Source organism: Passer domesticus, chromosome 18, assembly GCF_036417665.1.
Source record: "Passer domesticus isolate bPasDom1 chromosome 18, bPasDom1.hap1, whole genome shotgun sequence".
In the NCBI taxonomy this organism is placed as follows: Eukaryota; Metazoa; Chordata; class Aves; order Passeriformes; family Passeridae; genus Passer; species Passer domesticus.
Window position 1 is genome coordinate 2418018 of NC_087491.1, and position 25395 is coordinate 2443412.

Genomic DNA, 25395 nt, shown 5'->3' on the forward strand with positions numbered 1-25395 from the left:
GAGCAACTGTGGCACTAAATACACTTGGCAGCTCTGCCCTGGAGTCTACAGAACAGCTCCTACTGGACAATGGGGCTGTGACCATCACTTGAATCTCTGCAGCAGTATGTGCCATCGGTTTTGCTGCAGGATAGAAGGATTCAGTACAACTTGGCAACAAATGCTGTTGACCATGCAAGAGGGCTGCTTCCCTTCACCGATCTAAAATACACATCTGGAATATGTGCATCCCTTGTGTTATCTAACTTGGAACATCTGAAAATAATAGAAATATGAATTCTGATCTTTCCTCCTTCTCGTAGGACATGTCTGGGAGGCAGAGGGGTGAAGGTGCAGCAAGGAGAAAAGGAATCTTCAATGCAAGGGAAAGTGTCCATCTTGTGGGCAACAGAAAAAAAATATGATTTGATGCCTTCAGTCATGTATCAGAAAATATGTGGAAACTAAAGTGGCAGAAGTTACAATACAGGAATTTACAATTGTTCCTGAATCCCCTGCATTCAAGCAGCTTCTCTGAATTCAGGATCTGTTATAGCTTTATGACCTGCAGCAGTTATACAACTTGCTGCAAAGCCAGAAGGATGAGTCAGGATTGTGACTTCTGCTAAGAGAGATCTTTCCTGTGCTCTGTCAGTTCCAAGAGCAGCAAAGGAGCTATTTACTACACATGCCACACAAAATCCAATACAATCCACGGCTGGAGGCAAGCTCATCTTGGGAAGATTTTAACAAATGGCAGCTTTCCAGATATGATCCCAGCTCTCTGGGCAGGCCCAAGGTGAATGCAGCAGGCAGCAAGGAAGTCTGGACTCCAGGGAGTCTGCACATTTAAAAAAAGAATCCCAAATAGTCAAGAGCCAAGAGGAGCAGTAGAGTCTGACAGCTGCCATTCCTCACTGCCTCACCACACTAACCAACCTGACAGCTTTTAAGCTTTCACAACAAACCTCCCCACGTTTCCAAATTATCATCTGGATGCTAAATAATACCAAGCTAAGTCACCATCCAGGCAGGGTCAGCAGAGCTGCCCTCTGCATCCCAGTTGATTCTGGAGGGAAAATCCACCTTGCTGAACCAGCAGGGACAGGGAGCACACTTCCAGGGAGCACCAGGAGAAATACTGCTCAGGAAAATCACTGTTAACTTCAGCCCACAAATGCACATCAAGTTTTCAGGGTGCAGCTCCTGCAATTTCTCCAGCCCCCTGTGACTGCAGAACAGCAGCACTGCTCAGCAGGCGAGAGCCCAAAGCTGCTTTACACAACTGAAGCCAAAAATGCAGTTCATGGATGCTCCTGTTAGTTAGTTAAGCTATAACTCACATCAGGGTTTTCAACACAGTTTCCCCCATCATTTAAACAGAGGTCTCCTAACATCCTCTGAAAATGAAACAGGGAAATGCTGGCAAAAGAATTTCAGCCTGGAAAACTGCATTGAAATGCATGTTCAGAACATATATTTTTTGACAGTCTTAAATCCAGCCCAATAAATGCAGTATTCTGCCCAACTCTAAATACACACATGAGCCAGGATCTGGTAGGCAAGGGAAAAAAAAAAAAAAGGAGGATCAAGTCTTGTCAGCACTATGCTATAGCAGCACTGGTACTTTACTACTGCAAGTCTACAGTCCAGTATGACTCTCACCCAAAGCATCACGCAGGAGGATTTTTTGTCCTAAGCATACAGAAAGAAAACAAAAATGTCATAACATTAGGATGAAAATTAGATATGAGCAAGCTCTTAATGCTTAATATGAACATTCTCCTAAAGTTATGCTTATCAGGAATCCAAAATGCTATGGCAATAGGAAAGGATTTGATTTCATTAACATCATCATGATTCAATTTTTACATTGCACTGATTGAGCACAACCGATTGCAAAAAAATACAGATCTGGGGTCCATAAGTGTGGATCTTAACAGAGTGAGTTTTATTTCAAAAGAATATAAAGTGAAGGGAAGAGAGTCCTTTAAGATTTCCAACATAGGCTCTGCTGTCAGAAATCAAAGCAGGACCAGAAGAGCTGTTATCAACATCTGTGCATAGCACATCCCGTCCCCTTCACCAAAAAAATAAGTCTCCAGTTGAGAAGATGACTCTGCTCAGAGAAGCTATTCACAGAAATAAGTGCTGGAACCACATGATTCCCAAATTAAATGTCTATCTATTCATACCAAAGCTGCAAGGCAGCGAGAACACAGATGTTCTGCTCAAATTCCAGCCCTCCACTTGTTATCCCACAATCTGAAAGCTGAACTAATCAGACTGACTTCAGCAGTAGCTCTGGCCTAAGCAAGGTTTTGCCTACCCTGTGAAAACTGGGCCTTAAAACACTAAAAAGATAAAGTGCTCAGGATTTTCATTTAAAGTTCCTGACTCAAGTTTATCCTGAAGGCTCCATTAGGTATCTGAACTAGAGGTGCTACTGCTGATTGTCTTTCTTTTTTCCCTATTTCGAATACAGTTCAGCTGACATGAAAAATGACATTTCTCTTCTTTCCACTCCCTATTGTAGTTTTAGTTTTTGGTGTAACACAAGTGTAAATTGCACAGGTGGTGCCTCTGAGATGCCACTCTGCTGAGGAATGTCTGAGAGCACAGATTCCAGCCAAGGCTGCAGGAAAGGCAGTACCCAACAAACCATCAAAGCTTGAGTTTCGATTACTGTGGCAAACAAATTTGACAGGCACCAAACAAGAAGCATCACTCACAGCGCAAGACCTGCTCACCTGTGCAGCTGCTTTCCTGACCATACTCACAGACCAAACCAGGAGCCTGGCTGGTACGAAATGCCTCTTAGAAGCCAAACAACATCTGCATTTGGGGCTACAGAATGGACTGTGGAGATTTACATCAAACCCAACCCCTTCCAGGAACAGATCCCACTGCATCCCGTTTGCACTGCATCCAGACTGTGTCTTCACAGACATTTTGGAGTTTGGTTTTGCTCTTTATAAAACAAAAGCTTATACTCTGACAAAAACTGAAAACTAATGAAAAATGTATTTATGTATCATAAAATTTTCCTTGGCTAAGCATTTAGAAAATGCTTTGCCAAATGTTTTGGAATGCACATATTGTATTTTCTGTCCTAGTGAATTTAAGTAATTGGCTTCTCTTTCATCCTCCCCCCCTGCATACATTACCCACTACAGCTATGGTTTTACCAATTTAACAATAGAATGCCTTCACAAAAACAGCTCAACAAGAACTTTTATAACCAGAACAAAGAACTCAGAACCTGTCTAAACATTAAAGCACACTATAAAGGGGAGAAGGTGAAGTTTATTCTAAAGCTCAGAGAATTGGAATACACAGAGCAGCAGGCTCTTCATCTGTCATAAGCACATGGAACAACTGCTTCTGAACACTGGGTTGGATCTGAAGTTCAGATTCCAGATAATGGGTTCTAGCATAGGGGACCCACCTCTCCTTTTCTTGTTTTTTCAGGAAGTGGTATAATAAATACACATTTTTTTAAAAGCAGAAGTAAGCAGGTATTTCTGAATTCCATGCAAGTTTTTAATTAAAACTGAGAAAGAACAATGGATCTCCACTAGAAAGAAAGTTGCAAATCTTACCTTTGTCCACTACATCCCAGACTTCAACTTTCACAATGTCATCAGTGGCTGGAAGCACAACAGAACACAAAGGGTTAGAAGGTTTCTGTAGAACACCTATCACTCAGAGAGCCCAACCCACAGCCAACATGGAGGAATGTCAAAGCATAGGCAAGTCAAAAGAAAAGCAAATTATTTGCAAGAAAAAATCCCAACCACAAGAAGGCAGTGAGCTGTTGAAGGTGCATGCTGTCCACCAAAACCATGCTGTCTAAAGAACTTCATAAACACTCTTAGTCACATAAGTGATGGCTGCATTTCCTTTCTGGTTCATATCAGGTTTGAAGCATGTTGTAAGTACTTTGCGTAGACTCTTTCCATAATGTACAGAGGTTTACAAAGCCTTTCAAAAAAGATAAAAATCTAATTTTGAGGATAAAGTCTGGTTTATAAACAAGGCATACAACTGGCAAAAGGAATATACACATTTAAGAAAGATCAATCATGGCATTTCCATGTAAACATGACAGGCAGCACAGACAGTCCTGCAGCTACAGAAACCCATTCTCTCTGCACATTTCCAGGTATATTTTGTGAAAAATAAGGTCTCACTAGCAATTTTGCTTCCTAGAGCTGCAGCATCTATACATTAGAACCAGCAACATCTATTTGCTATTGCTAAAATCTGAGTTGCTAAAATATGAAGCAAGACATGCAGAATTCTAACTCCAGTGATTGCTGGTACACACAGGCAGCCAATTCATGTTCAGGTGGCCTGAAGGCTGAGTAGCTCTGGATTAATGTTTCCATGGAATCCAAACAAGCAGTCTGATTTTCAGGAAGATGTCCCAAGAAACAGCTGCTTTTTGGAAATATTACAGGCTTTGAAGCAAAAGCTTGCACTTGGAGGAGCTCATAACATAAAGCTGGAATAGGATGACTATGCCTCAGAGTATAAAATAACATCATAGGATGGCATGAGAGTTTATCTATCTAAGTGTCATTATCAAAACAGTTAGTATTTTCTATGGAGAACTCACTCTTGGCTTAATAAAATGTTTCAAAATATTGTACAGACAGATTACAAATAAAGGAAAACTCTGATCCTTCGCTTCTGGAGAAAGACCCGTTTTTACATTTATGCATGAAGCAAAACCAGCCTCTGTTTTCCTCACAGTAATTCCTGCTGAACTTCCTATGTGCCAGCTGGGCAGGAGGCACTGGATGAACAGGAGACTGCCCTGGGTCAGCCCAGGCAGTGCCTTGCAGGACTGAAAGCACATGGTGGTACACAGCACAAAAACTTCTGCTCAAACCACTACACCCCAACTAATTAACTCAGTCCCTGAATATTTCTACAGATAATCAAACCAGGTAGGCTAAAGTCTAACCTGTGAATCACTCACCTGGCACCCGGGCGAGCCAGCTCCTCCCCCAGGCACTGGCACTGCAGGAGCTCTCCCCGTGCCCCTGCAGGTGCTGGGACACAGACCAGCTGCTGGAGGTCTGCCCCTGATTCCTGCCCTGCTGTTGGCAAGGCAACTGCAATGCCTTTCCACAATCAAGGCTTGCTGAAAAAGGTAAGAGATACTTGCCTTCCTCAAGTTTTGCATGGGCTCAGGAGGAGCCCAGGAGGCTGCCTGTTCTTTCCAGAAGTGCCATGTGAAGCGGTACATCAGGACTAACAGTTCAGAGAAGGGAGCCCTTGGGGTGACCCGGGGCCTAGCACGGGCACTTTGCTCCTGAGCTCTCCACCTCCTTCCCAGGAGCCAAACACACCCTCAGTTAGGATGTGCTGGCCTGCTGAGTGATTCCCACAGAACTGACACCCTGCTGAGCAGCAGCAGTCCTGGCAGCTGGGGAGCTGAACCCCCTGACCCCACAGACCTGCTTTACACCCTTCTGGCTGAGGGCAAGGGCAGAATTTCTCAAAGAAAACGGTTGCACGAGACCCAGGAAACATATACTTCCACATTTTTCCTGCTAGCTCACAACCAGGAAGTTCTTCCCTTTCATTACTAGTGCCACTCCTGATTATCCTGATCATGCAAGAGGGTAATTGTTTTAGTGTTGCTTTGTTGGCTTTGGTGTGTGACTCATACCCAGCAGCATCTCACCTGAAGGAGCTCTGTGGCAGCAAAAAGAATGCCAATTTATCCTTTCAACTCCCTAACTTGGATTAGCACAAACCACAGATCAAAGCACTCCAAAGATCTGTCCTGAGCTGCTATTTGACCACACACTCCATGGTCAGTGGCACACCGAGCACTGCTTTCTGACAAAATGATGGAGAGGCACGAAAAGGCTCTAATTGCAAGAAAGCTCATTCAAAACTAAGAATTACCACATTGTAAGTGGGTTCATCACCAGTAACTCACAGGCCCTCAGACATTTCTAACCCTTATTCAATGACAGGATTCACCTCCTCTGCTCTAGATCACAGATCCCACAGTGCAAAGCAAGTCTGCCACCCCCCATTCCCATCCCTCAGGCCTTTGAAGGATCTGAGAACAACTGTTTGTCAATTTTTATTTCAGACTCCCTTTCTCAGGCTGCCAAACAGAGAGAAACTTGGTGACCAGTATAATCAAAAAAATTGTACCTTAGGGTCAGGAATGGTAATTCCTTACTTGGACACAAAAATTACAAATACCCATTACAACTGGCACAGAAAAGCAACTTTGCTCACTCTGAATAAGAAGTAACTCAGATTCTACTACCTTTATTAATTCCTCCAGTATAAAATTTCTGAAGGTCCTACATTTTGCGTCTAAAATCAAATTCTTTTAAGACCAGGCAATGTAAGAATCCTTCAATATTTGGCAGCGATTTAATTAACATCTGTAAATATTTGCCAGCAACTACCTCATAATGTTTATTCAAGGTAGCCTGAGAGCATGAACATAGGAAAAACAAACTTTATTTTTTTTTCCTACAGATTAACATGGCCAACAGGGCAGGATTTAGACCTGATCCAAGTACTCTGAGGGCCCACATCACCAGTCTTGGATGGAAACTTCTCACAGCAGCAAACAGACTTCACAATGTCTTTTAAATGGAGGTTACTTTTTGAAATGTATCTTAAGAAAGTCAATGGAAAATGTCCTAAATTAGTGGAAATTATTACTAAGACAATATTACCGTGTTTTACAATGTAAAGGAAACACAAATGAAAGGCACAGTTTCAGGTACAGCTTTGCAAGTAGTTCTACAAGGTCAGCAACATTTAACCTTGAGAAAAGTCCACCAGCATCAGTACACACTGCTGTCAGCTCTGGCTGGGAAGCTCTACAGAAATACAGCACACCAAGGTAAGAAGTGGGCCCTAGAAATAACCCCTATGCCTATGGATCTCAGCACATAGCACAGCCAACCTCAGGTGCAGGTGTTTTCTACCCCAGGATTGCATCAGTGTTGAAAAAGCAGTGTCTAAGCCTTGGCTCAGGGAAAGAAATGCAGACACAGGTGAGATGACTGGATCTTCCTCCAAACAACTTTTTGCATGTACACATTTTGTACTTGTTCATGGATACAGTTAGATATGAATAAGCCTCCTAAAATAAATGCCAGACTCCCAGGCTGTATCCAACACAAGTGTTGTGTTACCTGCACCTATCAGAGAAGAAACTCAACTCTGATGCTTTAATGTATGACACTGCAGAAAGCCACAATTATCACTCAGAGCATTCTTTACACTCGGGTATCTAGGAGAGAGGAATTTTATTTCTTACTCTGATCTAAGTCTGTTTAGACTGAAGCATTCAGATTTGATTTTGGAGATAGTTTCCACCGTCCAACTTGAAAGCTCTGTGTTCATTCCTCAGTAACTGATGTGCTGACATCCTGAGAGGAAGGAAGAGGAGTGAGGGGAAGGATGCCGCAGCATACATACACCATACAAGAGGTTTGGCTGCAGATGGGAAACACCTCTGTGTGACCACATCTGCTGGTGAACACATCCTGTGGCTTTGTGAGCACTTGGGCACCACGGTATCACCTGGCAATTCAGTTTTGGCGGTGAATTAAGACATAGCACTCAATTTGGTGCTCACCTCACTGCACAAGGTGTTCTCCCAGCGGGGAGGAGCTGAGCAGGACTTGATTCAACAGAAGATCAGAGTGAGGCAAATGGACAATGTCTGACAATGACAAACAACTGCAGACTTCTTTTGTACAGCATACTCAGTCTTACAGAGCACTTTCATACTGAATCAGGAGTTCATCCCACAAGGCTGTGGCATTCTTGATCAGCAACCTGAAAGCTGGACTTAATGCACTGTTGAATCACAACCTTACGTAACTTCAGTACCTGCAGTGTCTTTTCCAGGTGGGATGTAGGGCTTTCACAGCCAGTTGCAACCAGTAAAATAAAAATTAAAACCACACTTCAGCAAGAACTTAAAAAAGGCACTGGCACTTCTGTGCTTCAGTAAGCCAGCCTAGAGCTAACAGCAGTACAATAATTTTTGAAATCCTCCCCAGTCACCAGAATCTCCTTATATTTTCATCAGTGAAATCCAGTTTGCACCACGTATCCACTTCTAGACAACACAGTAACACCCAAAGCACAGTGGGCCCCTGTGACAGATTTAGACAATAAACCCTCCTCACTAACATGTTAAGCATATTAAAAATTTTTCAAATGCTTCAGACCACCTATTAAACACTTCCCCTGAATTGTGGCTTCCACAGACATATTCTTTAGCACTTATAATATAGAGCGTCTGACAAAATTAAAAACATGACTGAGAAACTATGAATAATAAATTAAAAAGCATGAAGAGAGACCATTTTGTTTCCCAAGCAGACAGAGAAGAAAAAAGCAAATGAGGCTGCAGTGGAATTTCCTCCCCCAAGGCACCATCCCATGACTGTCACTCCCTCCACCCTATTCCATCTTACTTTTGTAATTCCAGTGGATGCTGGTGACTTGGATCTCCTGAGTTGGAATGTATTCCTCAATAAATTTCTTTCCCTGCAGTCGGTGCCAGAGTGTGGTTTTCCCAGTGTTCCTGTCCCCCCGGATGACAATTTTCACTGGAGAAAAGAGCAAACAGACGAAGTTATTAAATACAACTTGAAGAATGCTGTGAAAAGCATGCTGACTTTTTGCAGGCCTTATTCAGATGTAATTAGGCCTGCCATACTACACAGGCACGATGGGGCTCATTAGAAAACATGAACCTCAGCCATTTAAATCATTGTTTATTCAGTAACTCACACCAGCTCAGCAGAATGAACCAATAGTAAGCTTGAATCTTCAGAACCTGCCCAACTCCAGCCAGCTGAGCCTCTGCTCTTTGACAAACACATGTGACCTCTTAAGCAAACCAGCATCAGTTTGGTTCAGGCTTTAAAGGAAGCAAAGGGCTGAGCCATGGCTGGACCAAGAATTCCTCTAGGAAAGGCAGAGAGGAGCAGTGACACAGCCAGCACTGGGGTACATGAGCTTGGAACACCACACCAACCATGGATTAACACAAAAATACCAGGTGGCTTCTCCAAAACTCGTTAATCAAGGAACAAAGAAAGATGTGGGTACAAGGAGTCTCCTGCACACCCTTCCCATTAGATGCAATCAGACTATGAGCCTCCACGTTATCCTATCAATATGACAGACAGGATGAGCCTTCCCTGAGCTCCCTGTGCCCAGTGGTGCAGCTGCATGGTGGGGACATCCCCTGAAGCTGGGACACCTGAGCTTCTCCTTGAGGCAGGGACCTTTTAGGCTGACAGATCAGGAGTCTAATCCGAGTTCTTCCTGAACTGTGGCTGGACAGTCTGCCTGTGAGTCTCCCCTTCAACTGGAACACCTCTCTAGGTCTGAGGTCCCTTACCTGGGAATAAGAGATCCCTCCTTGCCCAACAGATTCTCAGTAAGGAGCTGATGACATGCGGAATTAATACTAATGAAATTGATACTCAGTATTAATTATTATAAACTCTGTATAGAAAAGTCCATTAGACATAAACTGTCCAAGGCCAAGTTTAGACTAAGATTGGACGTAAGCTCCGTCAGGAGTTTAGAAAGGGGGTACCCTGTGCCTCATAACTCAACAGGAGGGTCTCTGTGTCACTCATTCCACCTCAATTCTAAGTCCATTTTCCTCAGGGTGTTTTGGGCATGTAGGCAGTAACAGAGTGAATGTTGCCACCAACCTTTGTCAAGTCACACTTGAACAATATCATATCTAGACCACTTTTGCTTGTGGTCTGATGCAGCTGCTACTCATTCTTTAAGTGATCTAAATCACCCATTTGCAACAACTTCCCATCCTCCCACCTCCTCTACCCCTCCCTGGCCCTTACTCCTACTTCATCATACCCTATTCTGTTGCTGGCCTTTTATGACAGGCTCTTCCTTCCATTACCTCCTCTATCATTTCCCCTTCTCCTTAAACACTACTCATGCCTTGAGAGAACAGAATCACAGAATGATTTAAGTTTAGAATGATTTGGAAAGGACCTTTAAGACCAACTATTCCAACATTCCCTCAGCACTACCAAGGCCACCAGTAAACCATGTCCCCAGGTGACACATCCTGGGGATTTTTAAATCCCTCCAGGGATGGGGACTCAACCACTGCCCTGAGCAGCCTGTGCCAAGGCTGGACAGCCCTTTCTGGCAACAAATTTTTCCTAATAGCCAATCTAAACCACCTCCTATGCAACTTGAGGTTGTTTCCCCTCCTGTTACTTGTTCCTTGGTAGAGGAGGCTGATGCTCACCTTGCTGCAACCTCCTGTCACCAGGCCCTTGTGTTGGTTGCTTCAATTTAGACAGAAACCCTTTCAAACTCTTCCAAGGAAAGCAAGTGTTCAAAATATTAAAAATTGTAACAATTAATATAATGAACTTTCCAGAGCCAATTCAAATGTTATCTTGCTCTTTCTGAAAACACTACCTTGTATTTGCTAAATTTTCTGTTACATTGTGGAGTTTTTTTTCAATGCCATCTTTGTTTTTACTGACAACCACATGGCTACTGGAAAACATTAGCTGAATTTTTATTCAGCTGAATAAAATTGAATTTTTATTTTTGTGTTTTGATTTGGAACTATGATCCCCTGGAAAATGGGCCACCTCAGAGACATCTAATGGCAGTCAGGTAATTAGCATTAGGTTGATCATCATCATTTGGGCAAGGAGATCTGAGACAGAAGGCTGCCTTCTGCTGCAGTTCAGGAGCTGCTGCAGTCATTTCAGAGAAGAGCTGAAGAGGTCAACTTGAAGATAAAGCACACAAAGTCTGTGGAGGAATTCTGCCCATTGCTACAGTTCCACTGTGCTTTTTTTGCAGTACACAGAGGTTTATTCTTTTTCAGAAATGTTTATTCTTTTTCAAAATTACTTACCACACCAGGAGAATAAAGGCAAAAATGAACACATTATTTATAGGGTGACTTCACTTAAAGGTCCCACAGCATCTCTGCAGACACAACAAACCAGTTCCCACACTTCTGGTCACCTTGCATATGGTTGTTTCCTACTTACAGATGGCAAAACAATCAATAGAACATCCTTTTGATTTTTCAGAATCATGAAGCCAGTCCCTGGCATAGACAGAATGAGACTTTCAAACCCAAACCTTTCCAAGAGCTCTCACTGCCTGCCCTAAAACGTTCAAATTCATATCCCCCCCCCACCCCGGAATGCAGCATGAGATACTAAAACAGTGAGTTTTAAGGGACAAATAGTCCCTTCCTTAAATAGTCAGGCTGCTCTCAAGGTGCACTTTCAGGATCACTACCAGATAATGAGGTTGTGAGCTCCCCCCAGAAGGGACAGTCTTACTTCATGCCAACACCACTTTTTATGCATATAAACACAGAGCTGGATCAAGAAACTGAACTGGCTGAGAAATAACCTCGAAGTTATCCATTTTCAATTTTCTTCTCTAGCTCCACTGCCCAGCTGAATGAGCAGTGTGAGCAGCACATGGAAGGTATGGTTGGAGTGCAAGGGAATCCCCCCCAGCCCTAATCAGCTCACGTTCAGATCAGTGCAAGGTGCTTGTGGCACCACACGCTCAGTCTGAGCAGGTCCAAGGGCCCCTTCCAGCTCCAGCACTCTCCATTAGAATCTCTCTTCTTTTACATAGTGCACAAGTTCTCACTGACTCTTTTCCTGAAGAAAGAAAAAGTCTTTAAAAACAGAACAGGAAGAAGGCAGGTGACAAATCGCTTTTAGCAAAGCAAAGTCTGTATTTTGGATTTTGGCTGGGGCAGGTTTGCTCAGTGACTGGTATCTGCAAGGCAAGAAGGCCTGAGCTTCCAAGCACAGTCAGGCTGGTGCATCATAGGCCTGGGCTGTGGCTGAGTGTGGAAAGCAGAACAATAACTATAGGCAAGGTTAATTCTATCAAGTAAACCTGTTGCCTTTTTGATTTTAAATTAAAGCAGTACTTACTGCAAACAGCCAGAGGTTTGTACCAAAGACAGAAGAATTATCTGTGGGGAGAACAGTAGGGACGGGGAATAGATCAAGAGGCAAGGAAAAAGTTGAACAAATCACTTTATTTATATTGTCATTACATCAGGAAAGCCAGAGGGATTTCCATTCTCCAGATGGGGAGATGGAAGCAGAGCAGTGACAATACAGGCCCAGAGAACAGGTCTGTGACCAACTCAGAACTAGAAATCGGGAATTCCCAGCTTTGCCCATATTCCTCCAGGACTCTGAAGCAAAGATCCTGAAACTAATAACCCCCTGGAGAGGGTCATAACCTTACCCTCATTAAAGTCTTTGAGATTTCAACTGAAATGCTTTGAGCTTGTTCTGCTGCCAAAAGCAGCACCACCTGCTCTGCAGAATCCCCCAGGCACACTTCCCATAGGCACAGGACAGCAGCAGGCAAAGCAGGCCTGGCACGTGCTGCACAAACACCTGTGTCAGCCACAGGAGAAAACAAGAGAAGGTGGGAAGTGGCAGGAGGAGGAGAAGCCTTCCTTTTGGAAGTCATGCTGAATTAAAATACTTAACAATGAGTCTGGGAACTACAACTCCAAAGTAACACAAAAGAAGTAAGGTCTATAATGCTTACTAAAAAGGTACACGGTATTAATTAAGTTTTGTCTTTTAAGGAACATGTTAGGCAGAAAAAATTAATAAGAGGGAGTGGGGGGAATTCTTGGAGCTACTGCCTTTGGTGTCCCAGCACTGGTGACTGTTCAGCCTATGCTCCAAGCACACACAGCAGTGGGGTTTGTCAAGTGACACAATGGATGCAATACGTAAAGCCCAGAGCAAAGGTTCCATGTCTGGGGAATAGAATGGATTAACATTTGGCACCTCCATGTCTTTTGTTCCTGTCCCTGACCAGCAAATCCCAGGACCACTGTTTGCCCATCACTGCCTTACATAAATGGTCAAGTTTGAGCACCCAGGTGCTCAAAATTAAGTTCTGCAATTGCTCTTGTAATTTACTGAAACAAGCAGGGCTGCCAAAGGCGTGAGAGCCACTTCCTCTTACTTGCTCTTTCCATGCTCCCTCACAGGGCCAGCACAGCCCCTGGAACAGCCACGCAGTACACCTGATCCAGGGTATCCCAAGCAGGAAAACAAGAGCAAGTTTTCACAAAGACTGCTTCCCCAGTCCTGGAATCATGATCCCTTATAAAGATTCCAGCCATGACATACATGGCACAGACCCATGTCATTTTTAGCTCTGTGCTTTCTGGGTGCTCAGGGAACTCTGGTGTCAACTGGATGCAAACCACAGCAGCTCCCTGCGGCTGGTACAGAGTGTCTGTGTGCTGGAATGCAGTATGGAAATGCTTTTGTTTTACAACAGGATGTCCCAAGCAAAGGACATGACTGCTGCCAAAGGCTGGTAGTGGTCTCTGCTCTCATAATTTCATTAAAAATCTAAACCTTCCCATCCCACAATGCTCTTCCTTTTGAAAAGCTGACTGTGTAGGAGCGGGACCATCAAAACAAATCATTCAGGTTCAACTTACTGCTCTATTCTACCTAGGGTCTGTAACTATCTGTGCCATTAAACACCTCACAGCCTTCAGCATCACCTCAAACATGGGGCTATCTGTTACAAAATGTACCTGAGCACTGCAGGGCTGGCACAGCAGGGGCTGCTCTGAGCCCAGGGAGGCACCCAGAGCCAGGTACAAGGCCTGTGTCCCGGCCTGCTTTATCAGTGTACAACCCAACATATTCTCAGCATACTAAATATATTTCTGGGAAGGAAACAGGCTTCATTCAGGATCTGTCGTGGTCTAATGCAGCAAAAAAACATTTCTGTAAAACAAATCACAGCGCCCCTTGGTTTAGGTTCAGGCAGTTTCAGGGAAACAGAGGAGTTGTAAAGATCTTTGTGTGCTAACGGTGGCTCCAAACCACATCCTACACTCCTCTGCTGAACGTCAGGAATTTGCCAAGAAAGGAGAATTGGCAATGCACAGGATTTGCAGTTCTGCCCTTCCTGAGCAATTGCCCTTGTAATAACACTCCTTCACAGCCCACCCTCAACTGAGACCACATCACCACGCTGGAATGCTCCCCATCTCCCCAGTGCTATGGCTATGGGGGGTACCTGGAAGCCCTTTTGTAAGCCAGACTGTACCTCCTATAAATATTATATAACAGTGATGCTAGGAAGAGTTACTATGGAGATTGGAAAGCTTGCCTTAAGGCAGTGACAGAAAGCTGCGGTTTTCAGCTATAAAGCAGTAACTAGAACACAAACCCTGGTAAGACAGAGCACAAACCAAAAATATTTCCTGAGGCTTTCACTAATGAGACAAAAAGCAGCGAAGCTACAGTTAGCATTTCTGGCCTTGCACAAATGGCAGGCACAAATGTGCCTATGCACATGATGCAGCCACCATGGAGCAGATCTGGTCCCATCCTGTGCCAGCAGGATGCAGCTGATCCCTTCCATGCGCAGCACAAACCTCCCCTGTCTGAGAATTCAGCTCCTGGCTCTTACATAATTCACAAGCTGGTATTAGCTACCTGATCTCTGGCACTCAGCTGCCCGTGCAGCACACAGGTCTTCTGGGCTGTGGCCGCATGAAGCCTCTGCACAAACCAGCAGATCTCCAGGACACGTTTAAGGATGCAGTGCTGTGTTCCTTCATCCTCACCCCCATCTTTCACTGCAAACCCAGTCTCAACAATCACACTTTTCACATTCAGGACTGCTTGCTAAGACACTAATTTTATAAAATAAACAGCACTGGCATATCTGCAGATGTGCTAGGGATAAAAGCACCAAATGCTCTCTCTAGTAAAGCAGAGCACTTTGAAACCTCAGTCCCAAAGCACAGCCAACAGCCGTAATATTAAACAAAGAAAAAAACACCCTAAAACCCCAAGTGTAACTTCTCCATCACATTCTGTTTCAGACCGAGATCCAACAGAAGCTCTATTCCTCTAACACGTGTGCCTTTACAGAAATTACCAGTGCCACATTCACAAATCAGTCTTTTTTCCACCTGCCAATCTCTCAGCGTTCTGCAATCTGCCTCCCCTGCCTGTCTGGATCCACACAGATGAGCTGGTACTTGCAGCACTCTCTGGAACAAGCTCTATTTTCAGCAGGAATGACATAACTGCTGTCCCTATCTCACAATTGTTACTTTGCGACATATCTCACATATTTGCAATGCCCTCCTGAAACACTGTATTAGAAATTACCTTTACTGAGCTCCAAGGAAAAATGCAGCCCTAAGCCTCAACACTGAGAGAAAAAGAATTCTGAAAGTGTCCCTCGATAAAAGAGCAAAAGACTGCACAAAAGACAGTCAGGATGAAATGCTGTACCAAGGGCACACAGAGGTATTCACTGTCCACCTTTTACTAAAGCCTGGCAGGGCTGAGTAACAGACTCTTATCATGCAACCACTACAGCTTAATTACAGACACCATTATCCTGCGCTGCAGGGAAGATCACCCACGCACTCAGGGGAGTTACCCTCTGGATGCTCGAACTGACACAAACTGATGTGCCAGGCACTCTCTCTTGTGCCACAGCCGGCAGGCAGCGCTCGGGACGCTGCTGCACCGCGGGTCCCGAGCCCTGCACGGAAAGACAAAAGTTTCCCATCCCTCACTCCTCCAATGACCTCCAACATTTAATTCCAAACTTGGCTTTGAGTGAATGCGGATAAAAGCACCAACCTGCACAAGGAGAGCACTCCCAGCCCCTCTGCGGTGCCCGGGCACCAGCCAGAGCCGCCCGCCTCCCCCCGGGCTGCCCACCCGGCCCGGCCGGCGCTCCGACTCACTGTTATACTGGACTCCCTTGGCGAACCTCCTCTGCAGCGCCTGGTTCATGGACTGCAGCCCCGCAGGGATGTTTTTGTCGCGGACCGCAGCCTGGTCCGAGCCCACCAGCTTCTTCAGGGCCGAGAACATCTTCGTGGTCCCACACCTGCACCCCGGGGAACGGGCCGAGCGCGGGCTCAGGGGCCGGGCGGGCGCGGCGGAGGCAGGGGCGGCTCAGGGCTGCGGCGGGGCCGGCCCGGCCATGCGGGGCGGGGGTGCGCGGGCCCGGCCCGGCAGGAGGAAACTGCGCCGGGGGAGAGGAGGCACTACCGGGGCATGTCCCGGCGCGGGGCGATGGAGCCGGCGCCGGGGTCCGGCGCGGGGCGGTGGGGCCGGGGCGCTCAGCCCAGCCGCGGGCCGGGGCCGGGGGCCGGGCGGGGGAAGCGGGGGCGGCGCGGGGCTCCCGCCGCCGCCATCTTGGCTCTTCCGCCTCACCGCGGGGGGCCGGGGCACGCGCGGCGCGGGTACGGCGGCCGGCGGGGGACAGAAGGGCGCGGAGCGCGGTCGCCGCCGCCACCCCCGGTAACGTCCCCCCGGCGACCCCCTCGAAGGTCGCGTGCAGCCCAACGTGCCCGAGACCCCCGCAGCGTGACCCACAGAACCCCGGCCGTGCCCTCCTGGGACCCGCACAGCCCCCCAAGACTCTAGCAATCTCCTCTTGGCAGCTTCACAGCCCCCCCACCCGTGACCCCCATAACCCCTCAAGGGGCCACCGCAGCATCCCTGGGACTGCCCCAAACACCGCCAATCCCTCCCTGGGACCCCTATGCCCCCTGGGACTGTCATAACCCGAGTCGTCCTCCTACGCCAGCCCCATTTTCCCGTGACGCTCGGGGTCCCCTCCGACACCCCGCGATTCCATGCTGACACCCCAGATAACTCCCCCGGACTGCCGCACCCCCGCTCCCACCGGGCCCCGAGCCAGCTGCAATCTTTCACCTTTAGGAGGAGCAGACACTCTTAAACTCCCTCGCTGTGCCCTTCCCAGCAGCCCAACCCCATCTCTGGGAAATGGGGCTGGACCCCATCCAGCGGGACCCCTGGCCCTCCCGGGCAGAGGGAGCGGCCTGAGGAAGGGTCAGAGACTCAGAGGGGAGAGCCCCATAACCCACAGAGGTGGGGACAGACACCCACCAGGGAGGCCAGAGAGGACCCCCAGCATCCCCTGCCCCTCTGCGCCCCTCACCCTGCTCCCCACCAGCCTGAGAACTGACACTGGGCTCTTTGGTCGTGTGAGAGACATTTACTGCTGGAGGTTACAGACATTTACTGCTGGAGGTATCTCCTGGGCCGCCACAGCTGTGTGCACGTTCTGCAGGACCCTGGTGCTGGATGCCGGCCCCTCGTCCTCTGCCTGCATCAGTTTGAGAGCTGCAGGAACTCCTCGTCCTCTGCAAGTGGAGGGATGCAGCAGGTGATGGACAGATTGCCAGACCCCTCATCACCCTTTAGTCACAGATAGGTGATGGATGCTTCCTCCCACTTTGTCCCTGCCAGCAGTGATGGATGAGGGCAGCAGTCTAGACCGTCTGTGCACACCCATGCTGTCCCTCACTTTGTGTCCCACCACGTGCCATGGTGGCATTAATGTACTTTATAATGCTGGCAGGGATTATAAAAGATGAGTTCTGCCCTAAGATAGGCTCCATTTCCCATCCTTGGGGTCACATCAAGTCCCCAGCTCCTGCCCTCCTGGAAGCAGGCACACCCATGGCTGGATAAGGTGGAAGAGACCTCAGTCTCCCCTCTCTGCAGGATGATTTTCTCTGACAGACTCCTGACAAACTGATTGTTTCCCCTGAGGTATAAGTGGTGCCTGTTGTGTCTCCCGAGGAGGTTCAGTACAGAAGCCCCTGCACTGGCTGGAGCTGGGGGGCCTGGCAGTATCACACCCCTGGCAGGGACCGAGGGTTGGTCCTTGCTGTCAGGGTTCCTGCACCACCAAATCTTTCAGCCCGGGGCTGTCACCTCCACTGCACCCCAGCCTGCCTGGGGACGTTCCCCCTCTCATCAAGACCACACTGAAGTTCAGTCATGGCCTCAGCATGTCTGCAGCTTGCCCAGCCCCTCTGTGCCATACTGTCTGTGGGCTAAAGGCCATATTCCCTCCCCAGGGCAGATCCCTCCCAGGCACAGCACAAAACCATCCCACACCCATCACGGACCCGTGACAAACCCACCCCAGCCCAAGGACACACCCGTCCTGCGTCCATCCTGACCCAGAATGACCCATTCCAGGCAGAGCACAAAACCAATCCAGACCCATTCCAGAGCTAGGCTGATCCTTAACCCATGGCAAACATGTCCTAGGCCCACCATGAACCCATCCTGGACCCACCCAGAGTCAGGACAGACCCATCCAGAGCCAGGACAGCCCTGTCCACACCCCAGGCAGACCCAGGGCAGGACAGATGTTGCAGGCTGCTGCCCTGGGGTGGGGACCAAGGGGAGTACCTGCCAGCTGAGGAGCCCCACAGTACTCCTTGCACTCCTTCTCCGAGTAGAACTGGTTCCCGTTGCCCTTGCAGCCCCCATAGCTGAAGGTGATGCACTTGCCCTGGGCTGCATCGAAGGCCCAGCGTGTCATCAGTGCCTGGCAGGGACCTGGGACAATGGGCAGCCTGCAGGCAGCTGCGGGGACAGGAGCTGTGTGAGGCGGGGGGTCCAGGGACCCCCACACCTCCCACGTGGATGCCAGACACGTGGCATGCGAGGCAATGCTCGGATCCTTTGTGATGCCTCAGCAAGGGCACCTCCAGTGTCCCAGCCCAGCCAGGATTCTCACCCTCGGTCCGGCATGCCTGCAGGCACTCCTTTTCTGAGTAGAAGTTGTTGCCATTGCCCAGACAGCCTCCATAGTGGAAGGTTTCACAGGCCATGGAGGAGGAGTTGTAGAAGAAGCGAGAGAGCATCCCGCTGCAGGGCCCAGGATCCCGGCTCAGCCGGCACGAGTCTGTGGGTCAGCACACCACGGGTCACAGGCAAATGGGGTGCAGGCCAGGGGGGTCCCGATGCAGCCCCCTTCCCTGGGACCTACCTTCCTTATTGCCAATGTAAGTGGGCAGGGGTCCTGCGGCTGAACCCTCCTCCAGGGGTAGGACTGCTCTCCGTGCCCTCTGCACCAGTAAGGAAGCACAGAGCTGCCATCAGTCCCTGCCTGTGGGACCTGCTGCCCACCTGGGCACCTCAGGCTCCAACCCTCCTCTGTGCTCCCAGCACATCTCAGTCACTGATCTTGGGTCTGCAGGTTGTGATCCCTCCACACCTCATAATCTTCCAGCCCTGTGTTCTTCCAGGGTGGATTAAGACACCCAAAGTGCCCAAGTCGTGCCACTTGCTGGGGATGTGCCTCGACAATGTGTTACCTGCTCTGGAGTCAGCTGGGTCGTTTCTCCTATGACAGTCCCATTCCCCCTGGAAAACCTTTCAACACTCAACCCTGAGAGACTGGGAGGTTCTGAGTGACAGAAGCTGAAGGACCAGTGGGTGCTAAGCTTCCCCATCCCTGGAGAAGGGGCCTAAAGCCTGGCTGGGATACACACAGACAGGCAAGGAGCAAGGAAACACCAGCAACCTTCACACTGTGAAAAAAATCGGAGTAGGAAAAATCTTCCACTTGGAAATAAGCTCTTGTCCCCACCTGGCCACCAGGACCCTCCCCCTGCAGCCTGCACCTGCCCTGTCCCCATCCTTGCAGGCAAAGCCCATCAGCAGAGGTGGAAGAGCAGCTCCCAGGATGGTCAGTGGAGTCACTGCCCAAACAACATGTCCTGCCCATGGAGCCTTCTCCCTAGACACCCAATCCCCAGTGAGTTTGGCTTGGAAGGGATGTCTCTGGCCTTGATCCACTTCAGAATATCCCAGCTGGCCCACTCACCTGGGGACCATTTTCAGTATCCTGAGGAACACATTCACCTGACCCAGGAGCAGGAGAGAAGATGAGCAGTGTGAGAGGAGAGGTATCCTGACAAACTTCAGTGGGTCCAGCATTGTGCACATGCAGGACCCTGGGCAAGGGGACACCCTCCCAGTTCCACCCAATGTTATTCTCCTCTTTTTACTTTCCACCTCCCATTCACAGAAGCACCATCCTAAAATGCCCATCTCCCTGAAATTCCCATGCCCCCCTCAGCCCCCCCAAAATCCTACACACATACACACACCTACACACCCACACCCACACACCCACACACTCACACCCACACCCCCTCCATCATGCTAGCCCCTTCTGAACCCCAGACTGAGCAAGGAGCCTCCCATGTGCTGGCAGCATCCAGCCTAGGGCCCAGACACAAGTGTTCCATGCCCTCATCCCAGTGGTGTGGTTGCACTGACCTGACAGCCCAGCACAGACCCCTCTGCAAGCTGATTTCTCTGGTGGAATCCTGACTGATACATGGCCTTATTTCCTTTTCATCCCATGCTACCAAAGCATTTGTCTCTGCTTCCTCCCTCCTGACCATCCCCTTTCTCCCCAGCCTGGCAGACCCAGAAGGAGCAACTGGAGTGCCCTGGCAGCATGAGAGGCACAAGCCCCATGGGAGGTTACCTCTGTTGGCCAGGATGAAGATGGAGTCTTCAGGGATGCCCATCCCCAGAGCCAGCTGATGGAAAGACTCAATGAGGTCCTCCCGAAGCTCCGGACTCCTCCCTGGGAAAGCGAAGGGGCTGTGAGCAGGGCTGGTGTGGCAGTGCAGTCCCCAAGCATGCACCGAGCTCGGGTGGCTGCAGGCAGGTGCAACACCAGACTTCTGCTCCTACCCAACATAGAATCAGGGAAGCAAAGACTGAGCCCAACCACCGACCCAGCACTGCTATGTCCACCTTAAAACATGTCCCTGAGCTCCACATCCACATGTTTTTTGAACCCTTCCAGGCCCAGTGATGTCACTGTTTCCCTGCTGTTCTTGACCAGTCTTGACCAAGGGCTTGGACAAAGTGGGTTTCATGTTTCTTAATCATGGAAGACAGCATCTCCTGCCACTTCAGGGCTGGGTTTTCTCTAAGCAGATATCACCACCCAAGCACCCTGCTGGTTTGGATGTTCACATTAGTGCCTGACGTGGCTCTCATGGAGCCACGAGACCCCACCTCTGCCATGCCAAAGACGAGCTGGTCTAAGCCACCATTTCCAAAGCCCATGGTGAGTTCCCTTAAGACCAAGGGAGCTGACAGACCCTTAGGTGGTGTTTTTGAGCTGTGCTGTTCCATCCTAGGGCCTGCTTGCCCTCAAGTGCCATGGCCAGACATACCATACAGCTTCAGGGTGGTGCTTGGACCAAAACTGCTTTTCTTCTTCATCAGAATAACAGCATATTCATCGTAGTTGGTATGGAGCACATAGGACTGGATAGACACATCCCATCCTGGGTGAGACAGAGACAGGGATGTCATTCCTGCCCCTCATGATGAGATGGAGCAGTGTAGGACAGCCCCAAAGCTGGGGGCTGAAATCAGGCATCTAATTTAAAAAATGTGATTTTTGAGAAGCAGACTCAGATACAACCATGAGTCCCTTTAGGCTCACCAGTCTCTTAGGTGAGGGGAGTGGAAACCAAGAGCTGCAAGCAACTGAGATACCACTAATGCTCCTGAAGTGTGGCTGGTCCCTGCCCCAGCCTGGGACCCTGTGGACAGGAGTGACCTGCTGCAACACCTCATTGTCCTGTGGCTATGCAGGAACAGTGCTCAAACAGCCTTTCCTTGCAGCTTTACTCTATACTTTGGCTGGAAATGTCCACATCAGAGGCCACTCCACACTGTGGAGCCCTGCTCTTCTGAACCCTTTCCACCTCTGCCAGCTGTCCCCAGAGTTGGTCCCCATCTCCCAGCCATGCCTCACCCCAACTCACTGGGGTTGTAGTAGGTGTATTTTCCAGGGGTGCTGGTTTTCTGGTACTCTCCTGAGACTAGTGTACAGTCACCTTGCCTGGAGAAAGGAAGAAAACAATCAGCTACTTGGAGGGGTTATTTTCCCTGGTTATGGCATGAAAATCATGTCTGGGGCACAAAGGACATAGTGCAGGACCCCTGAAATCATGCTGCCCAAGGTATGGGGTATCTGAACCCAATCCATCCCCTCCTCAGGGCTTGGATGCCAGGCAGAGTGAGTAACCCCTATGTCTGTCCCAGCCCCTGGGAGAGGGAGCACCCCGGGTGGTTTTGGAGGAGGCTCAAGCACCTCCAGCAGTGCTCCAGCAGTGCCATACCGCAGCCTGGTGCTGGTAGTGCTGATCTGGTCAGCGCTGGGGCCAGGGCCCAGCACCAGTGTGCCCATGCTGAACTTCTCCTTGTAGTTCTTCATCCATTTGCAGGTCGTGCCGATGGCAATGTCGAACCACTTCCCAAACATCTGCAGGGGGAAGAGAGACACGTCTGCACCGTGAGCCCTCCTCACCAAGGTGGGACATCACCTGGTTTTGTGTAGAGTCAAAATATTCCTGATGCAGGGAGGAACTGGAGGTGATGATGCAGGGGGCAGAGGCCAGAGCTGCTGCAGGATTTGGGCAGTGTATCAGCACTGAGCAGAATTTTCCCTGGTTCCCTGACTATGAGGCAGGGTTGAGGGCATCAGGCTGTCATCCACCTCTGTGTACCAGTGAGACCCAAATCTGGACACACATGCAGGGCTGTATGAAGCCTGGAAGGGGACAAGGCACGTTGTGGGGGATCTCCCAGGCAGCCTGCATCCCTGCATGCTGAACCACAGACTTTCCACAGGACTCATCTGCCCTGCTGCCCAGACTGCAGCCACCCTCCCTGGGGTTTGCCAGGTGAGGCCACCCCAGAGCCTGGCACCTCCTGAGCAGCACCCAGGGAGCCACACTGCCAATGCCTGTCCCACACAGCCTGGCATGGGCATAGGCATTATTGCCCTTCTTTCTAGAGGAAAATGAAAGAAAGCTTACCCCATCCCTTTTGCCCCCAGAATTAAGGGAACACAAGCTGCCATTACCCGCTCAGCCTCAAAATTCTCCTGCACTTGGATATCTTCATCCTGGTCTCCGATGGGGGTTCCACGAGCCACAGTGAAGAGGAGGAGGGAAAGGAGACCCCAAATAATCATGGCTGGTGGCTTTGGAGCGCTGCTGAGCCTCAGCTCTTCAGTGGGATCCTGGACTCTGTGCTGTGCAGAGAGCTCCACTGTGCAGCACTCTGACCTTCAGACCAGGGCCAGCGGGGGCAGCCAGCCTGCGGGGGGGCTCCCGGGGGAGGGGGGGTGTACGGCCCGGGAGCACCGCTGCCCTTGGCGGTGGTGGGGATTTGCAGGGAGCTCTGTGGGGTGCAGGAGTGGAGCACCCTACCAGCCACACCAGGCTGAGCTCCTCACCCTCACCTGTTCCTACGCCGTGGGGCCAAGAGCTGTCTTTCTCCTCTATTCTATGTTGGGATTCATATTCCTGCTCTGTCATTCTATAAACAGCCCCCAGCCCTGATGGACTAGATGGACCAGGTGAGGGGAGCACTGAGGGACGCCCAGCACTGACCCCAGGCCATGTCCATAGGGAACAGAGCCCGAGTTTCCTGCTCCCCATTTGGACCCCTTCCAGGCAGTCCCAAGCTGATGGCCAACATCCAGGATCCGGCTGTGAGTGACCCATCCCGCAGCTGAGGGTCCCTGGGCCGGGAGGAGCGGGAAATGCTGGGCCATTCTTAATCCTTCCCAGCAGTGTTTGCCTTTGTGGGATGATTAACAGAAGCCAAACAGCCAGAGGGAAACTGCAAACAGAGCAAAGGGCAGGAGCCCCTCTCCAGGTGGCCACGGCCCAATATTTGTGGAGAAGGGCCAGAGCTGGCGGCACGCTGGCAGAAGTCAGCCGGACTTCCACCCTCCACTCCCCCGCGGTCACTGACGGACTCTTGGGTACAGACCAGCAGGTGCTGCTGCCCGGGCACGGGGCTGCTCTGTCCCGGCAGAGATAGCCTGGTCATCTCCACAAGCAGATCTTCCTGCCACATCCCGGTGTGTCTGCAGCGCGGGGCAGACGCGCACCTGCGGCACAGACGCCTTCGGTAGCGCCCCGCCTGCTCTCTCTCGAGGAGCATCCCCGGCACAGCAAAACCTGGGCTCCAGCCCCTCAAGCCGGGGGTCCCCAAGCCGGGGGTCCGTCCCCAGAGTCCCCTCGCGGGTCCCGCTGCCCCGGGCCCTCCATCGCTAGGTGGCAGCCGGCGGTAAGGAATGACAGCCCCACTGTGGCCTCGCCCCAGGCACGGGCGGGCGGAGGGGTCCCCTGAGCCCCCTCCTGCGGCCCGGGCAGCGATGGGCACCGGGGAAGGCTGTGCTTACAGGAGGCTTGTAAAAGACAGGGAGAATGACTTTTTACACGGGCAGAAGGTGACAGGACAAGGGGCAACTCTTTTAAACTAAAAGAGGAGAGATTTAGATTAGATATTAGGAAGAGATTGTTCCCTGTGAGGGTGGGCAGGCCCTGGCACAGGGTGCCCAGAGTGGCTGTGACTGCCCCATTCTTGGAAGTGTCCAAGGGTAGGTGGGACAGGGCTTGGAGCACCCTGGGATAATGGAAGGTGTCCCTGCCCATGACAGGGGGTGGCACCGGATGAGCTTTAAGGTCCCTTCCAACCCAAACCAACCTGGAATTCTATGACTTGCAAGAAGACATGGTTATCATGAAAACCTCAGAAGACACTGTCTTGTGTCCCATGGGTAACAGAGTGATTGAGAGCATATCTCTGATGCTCCTCATACAGGAAAGTTGAGTGTTCAGCAAAGAGCAGAGCAAAGGGAGACAAGGCTGCACTGGGGAGGGAAGTTCAACCCAAATCTGAAGGCTGCAACAGACCCAAATCACCCCCGGCTCACAGGAGGCCTCTGGGAGGGTGCACAGAGAAGTCCCTGACAGAGACAGGATGGGACTGGATCAATCTTTGGCCCAGGGACTCATATTCTCTCCCAGTGTGTCCCCTGGCACTCACCACCCATCAGAGCTGGAGGGCAGCTGCCAAGCTGCTGGTGCAGTGCTGCTGGGCTGCTGATGGGTGGCAACAGCCTGTGATGGCCTGTGTGTCAAGACTGGTGCTCAGCCACCTCTGGGCACATGGGACAGCAAGAGGGATGGATGGTAGAGTGAGAGGGCAACTGGGGTAGCTGGTTCCCCAGAGCTGTTCTCTGGGACATCCCCTGGGTATGGCCGTGCAGGTGCAGAGGTGGAACCTTCACCTGACTGGGGTGGCACTTGGAGCAGCATCTCAAAGCGGAGATGGCACAGCCCTATGTCCATGTGGGAGCTGTCAGCACCCTCGGGCTGCGTGTCGGTGTCCCACGTGTGCTCTGGGCTGCCTGGTCCCTGTGTCTCCAGCCAGAAGCATCATCAACCAGGCTTCTCTGTGCCCGGACATGTGGGGACACATCTGTCCACACGTGTATGTCTGCGCAGCTCTTCCCTGGCTGGCCCTCCACCCCAAACCCCGGAACCCTTCCATGCATGCCCGGGGGAGGATCCCGCCCTGTCCCCGTGCAGACGCTCCTCCGCCGCGCCGGGTCGCAGCCTCCACCCTCACGTGCGTCTGCTTTTTGTGTCCTGCTCGCTGC

At 50.1% G+C, this 25395-nt stretch overlaps 2 protein-coding genes and 1 long non-coding RNA gene across 3 annotated transcripts in view; 1 reads left to right on the forward strand and 2 right to left on the reverse strand.

Annotated features, from left to right (window-relative positions):
- RABL6 (RAB, member RAS oncogene family like 6) overlaps nucleotides 1-16169 on the reverse strand; it is a 53256-nt gene extending 37087 nt beyond the window's left edge. Inside the window, exons 1-3 of the mRNA XM_064393643.1 lie at nucleotides 15806-16169; nucleotides 8463-8597; nucleotides 3582-3629 (exon numbers count right to left, since the gene is read on the reverse strand). Coding sequence (XP_064249713.1) covers nucleotides 3582-3629; nucleotides 8463-8597; nucleotides 15806-15935 — 313 coding nt within the window. The 5' untranslated portion in view covers nucleotides 15936-16169. The remainder of the gene's footprint in view (nucleotides 1-3581; nucleotides 3630-8462; nucleotides 8598-15805) is intronic.
- On the forward strand, nucleotides 5004-8531 carry LOC135283144 (uncharacterized). The gene is made up of 3 exons (XR_010349014.1): nucleotides 5004-5140; nucleotides 6499-6871; nucleotides 7385-8531. It is a non-coding gene; the product is annotated as an uncharacterized LOC135283144 (long non-coding RNA).
- A 962-nt stretch (nucleotides 16170-17131) lies between the features above and the next one.
- Nucleotides 17132-22997, reverse strand: AMBP (alpha-1-microglobulin/bikunin precursor). The gene is made up of 10 exons (XM_064393645.1): nucleotides 22801-22997; nucleotides 22055-22197; nucleotides 21698-21774; nucleotides 21098-21211; nucleotides 20395-20496; nucleotides 19723-19760; nucleotides 18883-18961; nucleotides 18631-18798; nucleotides 18300-18476; nucleotides 17132-17236 (listed from the first exon to the last, which is right to left on the reverse strand). Exons 1-10 carry the CDS (start codon nucleotides 22909-22911, stop codon nucleotides 17205-17207), a joined length of 1041 nt encoding a protein of 346 aa, XP_064249715.1. The 5' UTR covers nucleotides 22912-22997; the 3' UTR covers nucleotides 17132-17204.
- Between the last annotated feature and the right edge of the window lie 2398 nt (nucleotides 22998-25395).